The sequence below is a fragment of the Muntiacus reevesi genome, chromosome 20 (assembly GCF_963930625.1).
Source record: "Muntiacus reevesi chromosome 20, mMunRee1.1, whole genome shotgun sequence".
Taxonomy (NCBI): Eukaryota; Metazoa; Chordata; class Mammalia; order Artiodactyla; family Cervidae; genus Muntiacus; species Muntiacus reevesi.
Window position 1 is genome coordinate 45,794,402 of NC_089268.1, and position 16,960 is coordinate 45,811,361.

A 16,960-nucleotide genomic window follows, 5' to 3' on the forward strand; every position below is an offset into this window, starting at 1 on the left:
TTTGCAGCATGTGAACACCAAGTAATGTTTTCCCTGTAATCTATTCGTTTAGATGTGTTTGTTCACAGGCATTTGCATTTCAAGTGGCATCTCCTAGTTTTATGTGACTGTTTCAAATAAAAGTATTTACAGTACTGATTGTCCTCCTCACCCCATTACACTGAAAGCTATTTCATGGCCAGGCCTTTCCTTATTAGAATCAATAGAACACAGCACGCCCTGTATTGCTTTGTTTCCTGTCTGGGGAAAGGCCCTTAATGAATCCATTAGACAAATTTTCATCTTGCCCTGCATGCAGTGCCTACCTCACCTTCAAAACAAGGCACCAGGTTACACCCAGTTGGATGTAAACCAAGAATGCATTCCCAAGTTGTAAAGCAGTCCCTCCAAGTCCATGTAAAAGCAGCCAAATAAAAACCATGCTTGCTTAGGGCTGTTGTCTAATTTTAAACCCTATCTACAACCCAAGACAAGTCCAAAGGAGTTGAAGGTCAGTGGTAAATTCCATTTGGTGCTGCATGCACTGGGGTATATATAGGTTGCTAATTCTGGGAACTAACTGCCTATCTACCACAAGCCTAACCTTTTACATAGAACCACAGAAGCACTTCTATTTAGACTGTTCTGCAAATATGAGAAACTTCTTTAAAAAAAAAAATAAAAAGAGAAGAAACACGGGAGAAAGGGTCCTAGGTTGTACCTGGCACATGTGGGCATCCCAGTCCACCCCCGCCCCTCACCCCCAACCCATGGAGTCCCCAGCAGTTTTTAGAAACACATGAAGTCAAAGTAGCCTAAGCATTTCTTCTTGAAAGAATCAATTTAACCTGAGCATTTGGATGAAAAGCACTAGGCAGCAATTAGAAGCTCTATGATGACACAAAAGCAGCAAAACTAGGGGTCAAGATGACTGTTACTCTTGAAGAGAGTACTGGGGGATTCCTGGAGTACTTGTAGGAATGTGGGCTCTTGTACTGGTTACTCAGGTGAGGATCAGTTTGAAAATTCAGGGATTTCAGTTCTGATATGTGCAGTTTCTGGTATGTGTATTTCTTTTTTCAAAATTTATTTACTTTTATTTGAAGGCTAATCACAATATTGTGCTGGTTTCTGCTATACATCAACATGCATCAGGAGTAGGTAATACACTGTATATGCTGTGTTTAGTCGCTCAGTCGTGTCCAACTCTTTGCAACCCCATGGACTGTAGCCCACCAGGCTCCTCTGTCCATGGGGACTCTCCAGGCAAGAATACTGGAGTGGGTTGCCATGCCCTTCTCCAGGGGATCTTCCCGACCCAGGGATGGAATCCAGGTCTCCCGCATTGCAGGTGATTCTTTACCGTCTAAGCCACCAGCAAAGTCCCATACATTGTGTAATATATTTCAATTAGCAGTTTAAGAAAGTTCTAGAGGAGGTGGGAATGTGATGTGTACATAAATTTATAAAACAAAACCTGAGACTTCAGAGAAATGTTGGCCCCCTCAGTTCCTTGCCCTCTTCTCCTCTGCTCAGGGTCATTTTAGGGATCAAAGTGCCAATTTTGAGCATTCAGTTTTCAGGTTTGGAGAGCTTTACTTTTAAGCACTTGAATACTGCTGTTTCCATTTGTGCAACAGTTATTTCAATAGTTTAGCAACTCTGAATTGTGGATAGGGACCAGTGACTAATATGTTCACTTTACAGGAAAAGATAAGATAAACCCTTGAGCCATCTACAAATCTAGACAAATCCTCTTCTGTATGACTTCTGATAAGAGATCCTATTGGGATATTGTGACAAAACCAGTATAAAATCCTCAGATGATCTGATGGATTGCAAAGACTCATGATAGGAAGATTTGTGAGTCTGTCACATGTGTTTCTGAAAAAGAAGTTTCTCTTCCTTTTTGTGTTTCTGAAAAAAGAAGTTTCTGAAAAAGAAGTGGATACAGTTTGGGTTATTCTTATTCTTCCAACTGAGTTCATGATGTTCCTAATATTTATTCTGAATCACAGATACTGTCAAACAGAAAGTAACAAAAGCACATCAAATTCAAGTTTAATAATGACATAACTACATGCTATATTTGCTTGGTTTTTCCCCCCCTTTGGCTGCACCATGCAACTTGTGGGATCTCAGCTCCCCAGTCAGAGATTGAACCCAGGCATTGTTTTTTGTTTGCTTTTGTTTCGGACCACATCACATGGCTTGCGGGATCTTAGTTCCCTGACCAGGGATCAAACCTGGAGCCCTCGGCAGTGGGGTCTTGGTGTCCTAACCGCTGGACCAAGAGGGAACTCCCCAAGTCAATTCCAAAGGCGATTCATAAGATAATCAGACTTTCAATGTCTTTTTTCCCTCCTATATAGAGGAAGCAGAATATTCAGTAGCTAGAAGAGATGGAAAAATTACCTCTAAACACTGCACATGGAATAGTCTACCCCACTAAGCAATTCCTGCTCTTAGTAACAAACTTCTCCCACGTTTCCTACAGGAAGAGAAATGCCAAAATGAGCGTCGTTAAACAAACATATTGCTTCTAAAGATTAAAGAACATGTGCTTATAATACATTCAGTTTGAAACTGACTGATGGGCATGTGAGGATGACTGTACCATTCTGCATCCGGCTGTGTGTGTTTGTAAATTTCTCATAGAGTTTCAGAGGAGGGCACAGCAACCTACTCCAGTATTCTTGCCTCGAGAACCCCATGAACAGAGGAGCCTGGTGGGTCACCCAGAGGCAGACATAGTCTGACACAGCCAGTCAGTCCATAGGGTCGCCCAGGGTCAGACACAACTGAGCGACTTCGCACACACACACACACATACACACAATAGAATTTTACAGTGGCTACAAATAGAATTTTGTAGTAGCTAGGAGGGGCAATATTTGTTTTAACATCCAGGAAGTTGAACACTGAAATGAGAAGGATGTGGCTGGATGCGTAGAAACCTATACAGAATGACTGTGAAAAAAAAAAGAAAAAAACAACTCCAATTTCTTTTAAGTCTTGGTTATGTCGATTTCCTTTTCCAAGAAATTATATTTATTCTAAACTGACATCTGTACACGATAAGGTTTAAGGAAATAAAACAACCCTATTAATCCCAACTCCTGTTCCTTTCATGTGATGTGATCTCAGAAAGAGTCCTGAAGATACTAACATCCTTTGCATCTTTACGGAAACACTCTTCTCATGGATGTGAGAACATACTTGACAGTATTACTGTTAAGAACTCAGTAAGACTTTTCCGTAGCTTCAGAAATTATACCAATAACATTTAGGGAAATCAAAATTATAAAAAACGCGCATCCCAACATGTTAAACTGCTTAAGTTTTCTTATAGTTCCTCCTATTTCTCTTTGGATGTACTTACATCTAGTTTTACATGGTTTTGGGGCCATAGTGTAGATGTCTTTTCATAGTGAAAAGAGATTTAAACGGGTTTAATTTAACACCTTCCTTGAGGCTCTCATTAGTTTAGGAATTCTACACCATATTTAGGTTTTCGTTAATACGTGTTCGTATTAACAAACAGAAAAACACTTCACCTCTCAGTTTACACCCAAGTTCACTCAGTTCTCAAATCAGCTTTACTAAGTAGCCATCATTACTATGAGGAGTTTAAGGTTTGGAGATCCATGGTCAGGCTTCCCAAGGGGGCTCAGTGGTAAAGAATTCACTTGTCAATGCAGGAGACGCAGGAGACCCAGGCTTTGATCCTTGGGTTAGGAAGATACTCTGAAGAAGCAAATAGCAACCCACTCCAGTAATCCTGCCTGGGAAATCCCATGGACAGAGGAGCCTGGCATGCTACAGTTCCCAGGGTCACAGAGAGTCAGATATGACTTAGCAACTAACCACCACCACCCATGGTCACAAAGCTACTAAGAGCAGAGCCAAAAATCATCATCAGGTTTGTCTCACCCCAAAGCCCGGGATATTTCCGGGGCTCAACATGAGTCCTTCCCAAGGATCAGTCATTTCCACACCACTTTTACAATAGCCACCCTAAGCAACCAAAACTGTAAAGCTTTGCTTTATATAAACTCACTTTCATTTTTACTGGTGATCACCATTTTTTCTCAGTTAAGGAGATGGAAATAAACAGAACCAACATTTGCTGCAAATCTATGTGCTACTCTGTAAAAGTGCCATGCCAACAGTTCTCAAGGGGGGCTTCTAGCATTAGTATCCCCTGCAACTTGTTAGAACTACAAATTCTGGGCCCTGCTCCGGTCCTACTGGACCGGAAATCCTGGCGCTAGGGGCCGGCAATCTGTGTTTGAATGGGCTCCACCGGGGCCCCTGAAGCATGCTCTCTGGGAACCACTGCACTATATACGTTATCTTATTTAATATTCATAACTCCTCCTGAGACTAAAGCCTATTTATTACTCCCACCATCACAGATGGGTTAGCTGAGACAGCACAGACTAAGACCAGTATCACACAGTTAGCAGGTAATGGGAGCCAGGATTTAACCTTCACTTATCTGGTTCCAAAACCTTTTCACAGTATCACATGCACTCGAGGGGAGATGTCGGGAGATGCCGTTGCCGGGGTTCAGAGAGAGTAGAGATCTAGACGATAACGAGATCTGTAGACACTGATTACATATCTGTTATGACTGTGACATGCAATGAACATTTTACTTTTTTTTTTTTTTTTTTTTTTCATTTTACTGTTTTAAAGAGTCACTGAGGGACTTCCCTAGTGGACCAATGGTTGGGACTCCATTACATGAAAAAAGGTTTGATCCCTGCTCAGGGCACTAAAGATCCTGAAATATACAGTGTGGCCAAAAATACATAAAACCTAAATCCTTGGCTCTTCTAGAAAAGATTAATTTCAGACACTTGGTAGAAAAATTGATTGGAAGTGGAATGAAAGTTGCAAACAAATGGCCTTGCTGGGTCTAAAGCGGTACCTACATTAATCCTTTCTGCATGACTTAAAGTCGTGTTAAGATCACCTTACTGGATATTTACCAACAGGAATGGTATCTGTACATAATTAAATGTGTATATATACGATAATCCAATTTTTCTTGTTTTGTGTAATGTTGTTCTAGGAATTAGGGATCAAAAGCTAATTAAGAGCCGTATTTCCAGATTATTTCCTTCACGGGACTGGGGGGAAAAGAATTGGGCACAGATTCCCCAGTGAAGAGGATGACCCAGGAGCTTCTCTGGTGGCCCAGTGGTCAAGAATCCGCCTGCCAATGCAGGCAGCACAGGTTCGATCCCTGGTTCGGGAAGATTCCCCGTGCCATGGGGCAACTGAGTCTGTGCTCTGCAACTACTGAAGCCCCCAGGCCCTAAAGCGTGTGCTCTGCAACAGAAGTCACTGCAGAGTCAGGACCTTGCACCGCAATGGGGAGGAGCCCCTGTCCGCCACAACTAGAGAAAGCCCCCAGCAACACAGACCCAATGCAGCCAAAAACAGATAAACAAATATTTTTTAAAAAGAAGATGATCCAGGTGTTATACAGCACAGCCAACGGCCAGAGGCATCATAAATAAATGCCTTCAACTGGCTATGGCTTCAGGATAGTTCTGTCTTTTTTGTTTAGCCACTGGGTCGACCACATAGACTGTAGCCCACCAGGCTCTTCTGTCCGGGGGATTTCCCAGGCAAGAATCCTGGAGCGGGTGGCCATTTCCTTCTCCAGGAGATCTTCCCAACCCAGGGATTGAACCCTCGTCTCCTGCATCGGCAGGCGGGTTCTTTACCACTGAGCCACTGGGTTAGTATAGCTTAATTATGTAAATACTCTGTAACCTGTCTAGGGTTTCTCTACCAGGGGCCAGGCTGACTTCTAGATTCTCAAGAGCCAGGCTACATTGTGACCTTCTCTGACCTCAGATGATTTCCCCAAGAATCGCCTACATTTACCAAAGAGACAAAACAAGCAAAACAGGCCTGCCTCCCTAATACAATATTGTGAAAATCATGTCCAATTGTATTATGTGTATTTAACATCATCTGGCCATACAGAAATGATGTCACTTGAAAACTGCTCAGCGGATAGGAACCCATGAAAAGGACCTGTTTAGTGTAATTTCTCCTTCAATCTGAATTTACCTCCATATCAGCAAAATAAGTGTCACTGTGGACTGTCATTCAGGCACAGAAAAATAACTCGAGTATAAGCCTGAACGTTCTAATAATGTTCATTAAAACAGGATTCTTCCAGTCCAATTATGTTCATCATTCTCAATCAATGGTACAATCAACATGACTGAATGCATCCTTTGTGGCACCAGAAACGGAACTCTAAATTTAGGCTGCTGGACAGAGAACACAATGCATACTTTGAAAAGGCCTGGGGGCTGATCCAGCCACGCCCAGATTTAAGGTCGGGGTAACCTTTCCGGAGAGAACACACACCTTCCCAAGAGCTCAGTGTTTACGTGTGTTGAGAGCTACACCTGGAGAAACGCTTCTCAAGTTTCTATTGTTGTTTTTCCTTAACCTTTCATTTCCTTGTGCTCCTGTTTTTTCCGAGCCAGTGGCTAAGGGTTGAAGGTGAAGGCGTTTATTGCCCAGTGGTGTCCAACTTTTTTCGACCCCACGGACTGTAGCCCGCCAGGCTCCTCTGTCCATGGGATTCTCCGGGCAAGAATACTGGAGTGGGTTGCCATTCGCTTCTCCAGGGGATCTTTCCGACCCAAGGAGTGAACCTGGGTCTCCTGCATGGCAGGCACATTCTATACCATCTGAGCCACAGGAAAGCTCCCAAGGGATACTCTGGGTCAAATTCAGACAGAAGAAGCCCACTCTGTGAACCGGGAGTAGCCAAGTGGGAGACAAACTGCAGGGCTGGGCAAGTGCTGAGCTGTGGGAGAAACTCAGACTGAGGGCAGGTAAGACAGAAACTAGCTGGCGGGGTCCACCCAGGGAACGGGTGCTTGCTCTGGTCATCAGAGGAGACTGCACGGGCCCAGCTGGCTACCTGGGAACCAGTTTTTATTTGTTTATTGGACCACTCAGCTCTTAGTTCCCTGACCAGGGATTGAACCTGCACCCTTTATAGTGGAAGTATAGAGTCTTAACCACTGGTCCACCAGGGAAGTCCCTGGGAATCAGTTTTCTAAGCAATGATTCTGCCCTATTAACATTCCAGCTGAAACTCTTATAATTCCACAAGGACTGGTTATCTTTCTTGTTACTGGTATCACTTTTTGGCCTAGCTCTTATGGAATTATACCTTCAAGCCTACCTACTGTTTCTCTGATTCTTACTATCAAAAATTACTCCTCCCCACCTCAGATAGCGGACATCACTCTCTGAACTTTCTTTTTCAGACTTTTATAGCTGATTAACAATGTCGTGACAGTTTCAGGCGCAAAGCAGTGACTCAGCCATACATATGCGTGTATCCAGTGTCTCCTAACTAACACCTCCCCAGACCCAACCCACAAGCGTCGAGCCCTCTTCAGGCACAGCAATAGGTCGCAGTGTAGGGGCGGTGACGGAAAAGATGAAAATGGATGTCACATTCCCACCCTAAAGGACGCAAACACAGAGAAGGAAGGGCAGAGGGGCGTTTCACTTAGCAGGTAGTTATAATTCAGTGCTGGGAGCGGTGGCAGGGCGTATAGGAGCACCAGTCGTCTGGGAGGTGGGTTATCAAGGATGGCTTCTGGAGGAGGTGACATCCAAGGAGGGTTACAAAGGATGCATAGGAATAGTCAGAGATGATAGGAAAGGTAGCTCAGAGAAGACATCATAAAAAGTCACCAAAAAAAAAATTAAGGGAAAATCGCCGAAGTGTGTAGGACCAAGTAGTTGCTGGGGGGTGAAGTGTGAGGCCTTACGTACAAAGCAGTAAGGGAGAGAGTTGGGGTAAGGGAGGGGAGGGGTCAGGTCAGAGAGTCCTGCTGGGTTGTTGGGGAGCTCCCTGGCGGTCTAGGGGTTCACGCCCAGGTTCAAGTCCTAGTCAGGGGACTTAGATCATTCATGCATGCTGCATGGCATGGCCAAATTAAAAAAAAAATAAAATATGTACATATTAAAAAAAATACATAATGGGTCTTCCCAGGCGGTCCTGAGTTTAAGACTCTGTGCTTCCACTTCAAGGGGCACCGGTTCAGTCATGGTAGGGAAGGTAAGATGCCCCATGATATGGCCAAAAAACTAAACAAACAAGTGAACAATCAGAAATGCTTCAAAAAACTTCAAGTGAAAATTAGTTTCCTAAATGTCTGCATATGATCTAAATAGAGGTTACATCTTGTCAACTTCCGTTTCTCACTCACTTTGTTCTCATTCAGGCACTAAGTCGTGTCTGACTCTTTGTGACCCCATGGACCGCAGCACTCCAGGCCTCCCTGTCCATCACCAACTCCTGGAGCCTACTCAAACTCATGTCCATCGAGTTGGTGATGCCATCCAACCATCTCATCCGCTGTTGCCCCATAGTCCTGTCCTCAATCTTTCCCAACATCGGGGTCTTTACCAATGAGTCAGCAATAGGGTGCCTAAAAAAAGGACCATTCTTTTTCCTGTGTATTTTGTAAACTTAAAAAAAAAAAGAAAGAAAGCATACTATTTTCCACACACAATGTTTAATTAATCTTATTATCTATAAACTTAATAAAATGTCTCTGGAAGAATACAAGGAAGCATTAATATCAGCAGCTCATAGAGTTAAAAAAATTTTAACTTAAAAATTTTAAAGCTCTTGAATACATTCCTTATTTTTTAACATAGGGACAGATAATCAGGAGGAAAAAAAAACAACCCACAACATTTTGAGGAGTTGGAATGGGTAGGAGTGGGGATTAGCTCAATATACTAAAACCTGATGAACAAAAAAGTCACTAAACCTGATACACAACCATTCAAATCTCAAAACTTAAATTCCATAAAGTCATACCTGTCTCCTTCCAGAGTCACCCTCAGTTCACGGAACAGTGCCAGGTACCACTCGGGGCTTAGTAAGTATTTGTTAATTGCTGAAAACAGACATGGCGCAATGTTCTTATTTTGTTTTGTTTTTGAAGACTTCTTTTCTACTCTGTAGGGAGATGATGTCCTCAAGATTCTTCGTGTTCTTTTTGTTATCATTTAACAGGGACTAGGTTCAAAGTCAGCCTGGATGGGTCTCGCCCACCATTTTCTATGAGCAGCAGAGGAGCCCTGAAGATCACTTCCCAGGCCCACTGGCTGCATGAAGGGAGAGCCAAACCACAGCCTGGTCTAGAGCGGGCTTGGGGAGCAGGTACAGAAGCCTGGGTGGGTTGTGGAGGTCGGTTCCAGCAAGGGCACCTTCCTATGGCTCCAAACACACACACACACACACACACACACACACACACACACACACACACACACTCTCTTCCATATCCCTGCTAACCTGACTTCTAGCTTAGAGTGGTCAGGCAGGGCTTACTTTCACTGTTCTCTGCATTTTTCTTCCAACCTCGTCCTTTCACCTTTCTGGGGTTCTGCAGGGAATTTGCTTTAGATATACAGCAAAGAAAAAAAACAAAACAAGACTGTTCCTTTTCCTGGTACAAGAGAAACACTTCAGTCTTTAGGGCTCGCAAATCCAGGAGATCCCAGCTTTGCCTTGGACAAGCTGTGTGAACCTAGCACATCCCTAGGGGCTCAGATGGTAAAGAATCCGCCTGGGATACAGGAGAACCGGGTTTGATCCCTGAGTCGGGAAGATCTCCTGGAGAAGGAAATGGCAACCCACTCCAGTACTCTTGCCTGGAGAAATTTCATGGACAAAGGAGCCTGGCGGGGTACAGTCCGTACGGTTGCAAAGAGTCAGACAGGACTGAACGGCTTCCACTGCTCCTAAGCCTCATTTTCCTCATCTGTACATGAGGATAACAATAATTATTTGTCATAATTAAAAGAGGTGCTATAGAGCATAACATACACAGCACAGACTGTATTAACAAAAACGGTATCACATGCCATGTACAGAATGTTTACACTTATTTGTGAACAATTAGGATGAACACTCACTGTGAAATGGAGCAGGACCCTGCCTATGGCCCTTGCCCCCCCACCCCCTCTGTCCCCCCACCCCCCATGTCCTCTGCCTGCCTTTTGTCTGTGGAAAAACTTTAGCCAAAGAATAAGTTGAATCAGAGAAGTAAGAAAATGCAGAAACAAAAGAAAATAGTCAAAGGAGATCAAATAATAATAATGCTGTCATTAAGCGTAGTCAAGGATCTTGAGTTCCTTCTCAAGGGCTATAGATAAATATCTGGGCCGTATCCTGTGAGCTGTCTTACAGATACTGAAACCTCAGGTAAGTTAACTACTTGATGGTAAGACCACAGCCATGACATAAGCCGCCACAATTCTGAGAACAGGTGTCAAGGAAATTGGAGCAAACCAACCACTGATGACCAATTTCAAGATGACTGTCAGCGCTGACTGTGCTGTTTTCTGCCCGTAGCCCCTCCCTCAGCTTATAGAAGCTCTTGCCCACTGGCTGTCAGTAGGGGAAAGTCCTCCTTTGGACAGAAGTCTGCCCTCCCCACTCCATGGTTAGCATCCAAAATAAAGCAAACCTTCCTTCCCACCAACCTTGGTTCTTCTGAGCGGCAAGCCACCGCACCCCACTTTCAGTTGCAACTTACACTGTGAAAAATGTTGATTCACACCCCCTTCTGCAAGTCTCTGTGAACTGTTAACTTACTATTGTCTGAAATTCACTGAAATTACTACTGGTCTGTCCCCAACCACCTTGCCAGTCCTTTTCCCACCCCTCTTTAAGTAGGTTTCTGTAACCGCCACTCTAGATTAGCCCTCAGGGATGCTGAGCTATTGGGCACCTAACAATTGCTATGAGTCCACGTTCAGGTATGAAGGTGGCACTCGTATGTGCCAACAAGAGCGATACTGCAGCCAAGAGAAAGGAGGTATTTCAAGCGTGGCAGGCTCGGGGTCACCTCCCCGCAGGGCTGACACCCACAGGCAAGCTGGCGCAATAATAGAAACTAGCGCATTGGGACATCACCAGGAAGAAGCCCTACAGGTCACAGGGACCTTCCCAGACAACATATGGGAAACAGAACTTTGAAAAGAAACCCAAGCCTGAACCTAAAGGGGGAATCTGCTGCTGTTTCCTGCCTCCATGCCTCAAATACCTTAGCCCAAATTATCATGAACAATGGGAAAGACTTCACAGTATATCAAAACAAGAGACTGCAAAGGGGAATTTCTAAGAAAATGGGACTTAACAATTGAGAAGTGACTTGAGGTCAGCTCCAGCTAGAATGTCTCTCCGTATGTTTCAACTCACGGTGATTCACTCTCCTAGGCAATAAAATATCAGACTAGATTTACTGAACCAAGTCAGTTGAGACCTGGACACCTGGTCAGGTCTGAGACTAGAGACGTTCAAGCCAGAGTGGTAATTTGTAAACATCCAAAGATGAAACAGCCCCGTGAACTTTGAGCATCAGTATAATACAGTGTAACAGCCTCTAAGAGAAACACCACCTATTTCAATTCATAGGATGCTTATTCAAAATCAGTCTCACTATGTCAAAATTGTTCTTATCAAGGACTATGAAAGGCATTTATTCAAAAGATTGAGCTATTGTATGTCAGTTATACCTCAATTTAAAAAAAAAAAAAAAAAAAAAGACTGAACACAAGGTCAGGAACTATGTGATACATCCTCAAAGGCGGTTTTGCCAGCACTCCGGGAAACTGGCATATTTCTTAGATCACTATGTAGCACAGTTATAAGATGGTAGCATGTGTGTTAGTCACTCCGTTATGTCTGACTCTTTGGGACCCTAGGGACTGTAGCCCGCCAGGCTCCTCTGTCCATGGGATTCTCCAGGTAAGAATATTTGAGTGGGTTTCTATTCCATCCCTTCAGAGGATCTTCCCAATGCAGTGATCAAACCCGGGTCTCCTGCACTGCGGGCAGATTCTTCACCATCTTAGCCACAAGGGAGGCCCATAAGACAGTAGAGTTGCCATTAAAAAGAAAGCTGACTAATCGCTTTCCAGGCATTTTTTTCTTTTTTCCCAAATAATTTCAAAGAAGAGCTGAATGTTAGCAAACTCAATCTACGGATAAGGGGAAAATAAAAACCCAACAGGAATGGAAGTTCATACCCACCTGGGATCCTATTAAGAGTCACCCAAAAATGTTCATCAGGAGAATAGGTATCTTTGGACCACTGGAGCAGATCAATGGCCCTTTGGTCTTGGAAGACAAACTTGACAAACTCTCTGGTGAGGGCCACGTAGGCAGTGCCAAAGTAGATGGTCAACTGGTGGGGAGGGGAGGTTTTCAAAATACCAGTATTTTTCATATAGGAGCCACCTCTGTCCAAGTGCTCCTGGTAGACATATCGCGTCCGCTTTACCGCATGATCGGGAGGCAGCACCCCGGGGGTGATGTTTTTCCCTTTAAATCCTTTGAGATACTGAACGATCTCCCTGTTGCTTTTCAGGGGGAAATCTTGCCCACAGGTGTTGATGGAGTATTTCCATGGAACTTCAGAAGCTAAAAGGTCTTCCAGGCAGTTCAGGTCAGCCTGGAGCCTGGAAATTCCTGCGTAGACCACAGGCTCCATCTTTGAAGCAAGAAAAGCATTCTTGAAGCAATTCAGCAGCTGCCACACAGACTTCTTAAACTGAATTGTGGCTTTCTCATCCACGTGAATGCAGTAGATGTTCTGGGGCATGTAGACGGCCCTGAAGAGTCTTTCGAAAGTGTTAAAGTCCTTATGGATGACCATGACATATGCCAAAGGGAACTCGGCTTCTTCTTTCGACAGAGGCCTTGTGATGTAGCGATTCTGGATCAGGTAGTCCTTGCAATTGACACTTCCCACAGGGGACATCAATGTCTTTTCCCACAAGAAGGTTGACTTCTCATCTAAGGCATCCTTACAGGCGTGTATCCCCAAGTCCCTTTCAACGGAGCTATTTCTGTGACTTTTCTGTTGGCTTAACTGGTCACTGTAAAGGATCACAAAAATAACCACACTGACTCCCATGAAAGCAAAAAACCAATACTTCCAGAAGTTCATTATTTTCACTTCCCTGGGGAAGGAATCTCTCTCCAAAGACTAAGAAACAATTGGCTCCTGAAACAAGAGTGAAGAGGTGGAACTGACTTCTTTTGCCAATCTTGGAATTTCAACAGCTTCTCAAGCGGGCTTCCTTCTGCCGGGTCCTTTAATCCGCATTTACTCTCTGCTTCTGGGTGCTGTCCATCCTCTCCTGGCAACGACCAGAGATGCTTCTTAAAGCGTCCTGGGCTTCTGGCCTCCGTGGTGCCACCCGGCTGCTGGCAAAAGGCGCCGGGCTCAGGGAGGGCAGCTCCGGGAAGCCCTTCTCATTTGCATACAAGACGCCAGTGGATCTCAGCAAAGTCTGGAGTGCCGGCTCCTTTCACCCGGGCTGTTTCCCGGGCTTCACTCCGCCCCCCCTCCATCCAATCTCTGTGGCCTGATCTCCCTTCTCACGCTTTCCCCTTCCTTTTCAAATTAAATGGTTCTCCTTTTTCTGGCTCACCCCGACAAGCTAGCAGTCCTTGAAAACTGCTGCCTGTGGATTTCTCCTCCTCGGGTTTATTTCTCTTTCTGGGTCTCTGCCACTTTATTTCATTTCAGTGTTACCTCTACCTTTGGGCGTATAAGTCAGACACAGATAACAAAAAAAACCCTTGCAACATGCCTAAGTAGAAGATTATTGGAGGAGAAAAAAAAATCTGATGGCAAGGTAGGTGTTCCCTGAAATAAATCAGACAGTTTCTAATGATGTTACGTAGCATATATATGTCCATGGATAGAGGAAAAAAAGAATTACACTTTCAAGGGCACAGGATGAGGGCAGAAGGAAGCTAGGAGTGACTTGATATTCAAGAGTCAGTGTGGAGGCATAAATGAAACGCATTTTAGTTCCACCTGCCTGGGAGAAAGGTGATAGCTTGTTCCCAGAGGCAAAGGTTGGTTCCCATTTCACACAGAGCTTCAGATAACTGGAGCTGTTGACACAGTATTATCTAGCACGTGTGGCACAACTAGCTATTAGGTCTCTTTAACAGCCTGACATCCTCAGACTGTAGGTCACTTGAGAGAGCTCCAAAGAGTTCCCTCTCCACCCAACTCCGCTCCTACTTCCTTACTCTGAAGGGAGAACAAAGGTTTCGGGACTGAGCAAAATTCCTGGAAGTCTCCTCCAGTGTCGTTCAGGGAAGCCAGGAAGAGAAGCTCAGCAGGTCTGGTCACATTACAGATGGCTTCTCATAGCTCACCTGAGCCAGGTGCCTCCAGCGCTCAGCAAAGGTGGAGTGCGTTCAAGGCAGGTGGGTGGGAAGCATGCGTCTGGGGGACAGTTCCTGAGCCAACGGAGAGTCGGACACAACCGAAGCGACTTAGCAGCGGCAGCAGAGGAGCAGCCGGAGATGAGAGTGCGATGCCTTTTGTAGTGGCTGGCCCAGCAGGAGGTTTGTTTTCTGGTATCTGAAGCAACTGAGCAGGCAAATAATTTTCCTCCAGCAAATAATTGGGCAGACTAAGCTAATACCTTCCAACCAGGACAGGATATCTGCTCTCCTCCCTCCGGTTGGCTTAACAGATTGAAAACTGTCGTCAAGTGGACATTCTGTATCACTCCCTGCCTCTCTCTGCCCCCAGGACATGTTTATGGTCACAATCAAGGAGCCAGCAAGCACAAGGAGATAGACACATAGTGAGATCAGCTCAAACATCAAAACAAAAAAAGGCTAGGTGGGGCCGGGAGCTTTTGGAGAATGAGGCGGGATCTTTTTTCCCTCTACAATCACTTTGTTGCAGGAAGGGGGACCCCTTCCAGGACCCGAGGGTGGGCTCTTGTCTAACACTTGGAGATGTATTGCCTGAGGAGACACACGCGCTGACAAAGGAAGAGAGTTTGCTGGCAAGAGGCGCCCGGGTGGAGAGCAGGAGAACCGCTCTGCCGCGTGGCTCACAGTCTGAAGTCTTATGGCCACGGAATTCGTTTCCGGGTTGCTTTTGGCCAATCACTCCGACTCAGGGTCCTTCCCGGCGCTCAGCCAAGATGGACGCCAGCGAGAAGGATTCTGGGAGGCGGTAGGACACGTGGCGTCTCCTTTTGACCCTTCCCGAAATCTTCCGGAGGACAGTGCCTTATCACTTCCTGTGTTCCTCACCAAGACCTCCTGTCGTAAAATAACTCACGCAAATAATCGCCATGGTGCCTGCTCGGTGGGCGGTTTCAGTCGGTGTGCTTCCCCAACAGCTTCAGTCCTCATTAACCTCATCTGAGCTGTGTGTCCACCCCAGCTGGGCTCTCAGAGGTAAAACATGAATGGCTTCTTGTCCAGGCAGAGTTACAGCCTGGGCCTGATCTGTTCTCAAGTCCTTAAAGCTCAGCTGCTTTTTTTCACCGCAAGTACTGGCTACTGCATCAAGGCAATGGTTTTTGGTTTTTGTTGGGTGCTCTCAGGTCCACCAAGGTCACACCATCCAGCTTCCCACCCAAGGCTTGAGCTGTGTCATTCTGACAACCTCAAACACTTCGACCATATGGAAACCCAGAAGGTAAACAAGAAAAGGTCTCCTGGCAACCAAAATAAAGATCACACATCATAGGCTGGATTCATACATCTGAATGTGTACAGACAGGTAAGTGAAAAAAGTGAAAAAAAAAAAAAAAAATAGGTTAAGCTGGTGAAGAGCAGGAAAAATGGGGCTAGTGAATTCCTGAGCGGCAGCTAACACTTGGCCGTGGTGTCGGGGAGGCTGAGAGAAGGTGGGGACGGTGGTGAAGAGTCACCTACAGCTTTCTAAATGTTCTGGAGAAGACTCTTGAGAGTCCCCTGGACAGCAAGGAGATCAATCCTAAAGGAAAGCAACCCTGAATATTCATTGGAAGGACTGATGCTGAAGCTGAAGCTCCAGTACTTTGGCCATCTGATGTGAAGAGCCAACTTATTGGAAAAGACCCTGATGCTGGGAAAGACTGAAGGTAGGAGGAGACAGGGATAGCAGAGGATGAGATGGCTGGATGGCATAGTCACTGACTCAGTGGATGTGAATTTGAGCAAACGCCAGGAGATAGTGAAGGACAGGGAAGCCTGGCGTGCTGCAGTCCGTGGGGTTGAGACTGAACAAGAGCCACCTTCAGTAAGCAGCTCCCTCTCACAGCCAGCAGTGAGTAACATGTAGGGTCATGGGGCCAAAGCTGCCAGCTCTGCAAATGTTTTAAGAGGAGAGAGAAATCTGAATTTTATATTAAAAAAATTTCCAAACTCTTTAAAAGTTATCAAGTAATTAACAAATTTAGGGGTAATAAACAAATTTTTAAGACCCAAGTGAATGCCCACACCAGCACCCTGAAGACTGCATCAGCCCCCCACAATACAATTTTTCACCTTTGGTTTAAACATCAGAGCTCATGTACTTGAATCTCTCTTGAGGCTTAGTTTATTTACTTTTAGTTTAGACACAATCCTAACACACTTTCTTAGAACTAAACAGGTAAGAAGTCACAAATTAGAAGAGGGATGTAGAACAGTTAGACTGGGCATCCTCTGGTCAGCAATAGGTGATAGACTCAGAGTAAAGTAGGTTCAAGAAAAACTCCATAAAAAACTACAAATAGAGGTACCAAATGACCCAGTAACCCCATTCCTGAGCATATATCCAGAAAAAATGAAGGCAAATACGAAAAGATACATGCACCCCAATGTTCATAGCACTCACAAATAGTGAAGGAACCAAAACAACCTAAATACCCTTCAACAGATGACTGGTTTAGGAAGATGTGGAACACAATGGAATATTACTCAGCCATAAAAAAAAGGGATGAAATACTGCCATTTGCAGCACCATGAATAGACTTAGAGAATATCATACTAAGTGAAGTAAGTCAGACAAACATACCATGTATATGTGGATCTAAAAATTAATACAGGGAATCTAAATATAAAACAGAAAGACTCATGGACATAGCAAACAAGCTTACGGTT

At 44.8% G+C, this 16,960-nt stretch overlaps 1 protein-coding gene across 5 annotated transcripts in view; it reads right to left on the reverse strand.

The window, feature by feature from the left end:
- Positions 1-16,960, reverse strand: part of GCNT2 (glucosaminyl (N-acetyl) transferase 2 (I blood group)) — an 88,207-nt gene that overhangs the window by 23,758 nt on the left and 47,489 nt on the right. Inside the window, exon 1 of one of the 5 annotated variants that reach the window (XM_065912547.1) lies at positions 12,095-13,078. The exons of the other annotated variants lie outside the window; for them this stretch is intronic. Coding sequence (XP_065768619.1) covers positions 12,095-13,013 — 919 coding nt within the window. The 5' untranslated portion in view covers positions 13,014-13,078. Of the gene's footprint in view, positions 1-12,094; positions 13,079-16,960 lie in introns of those variants that run through there. 5 annotated transcript variants of the gene reach the window in all.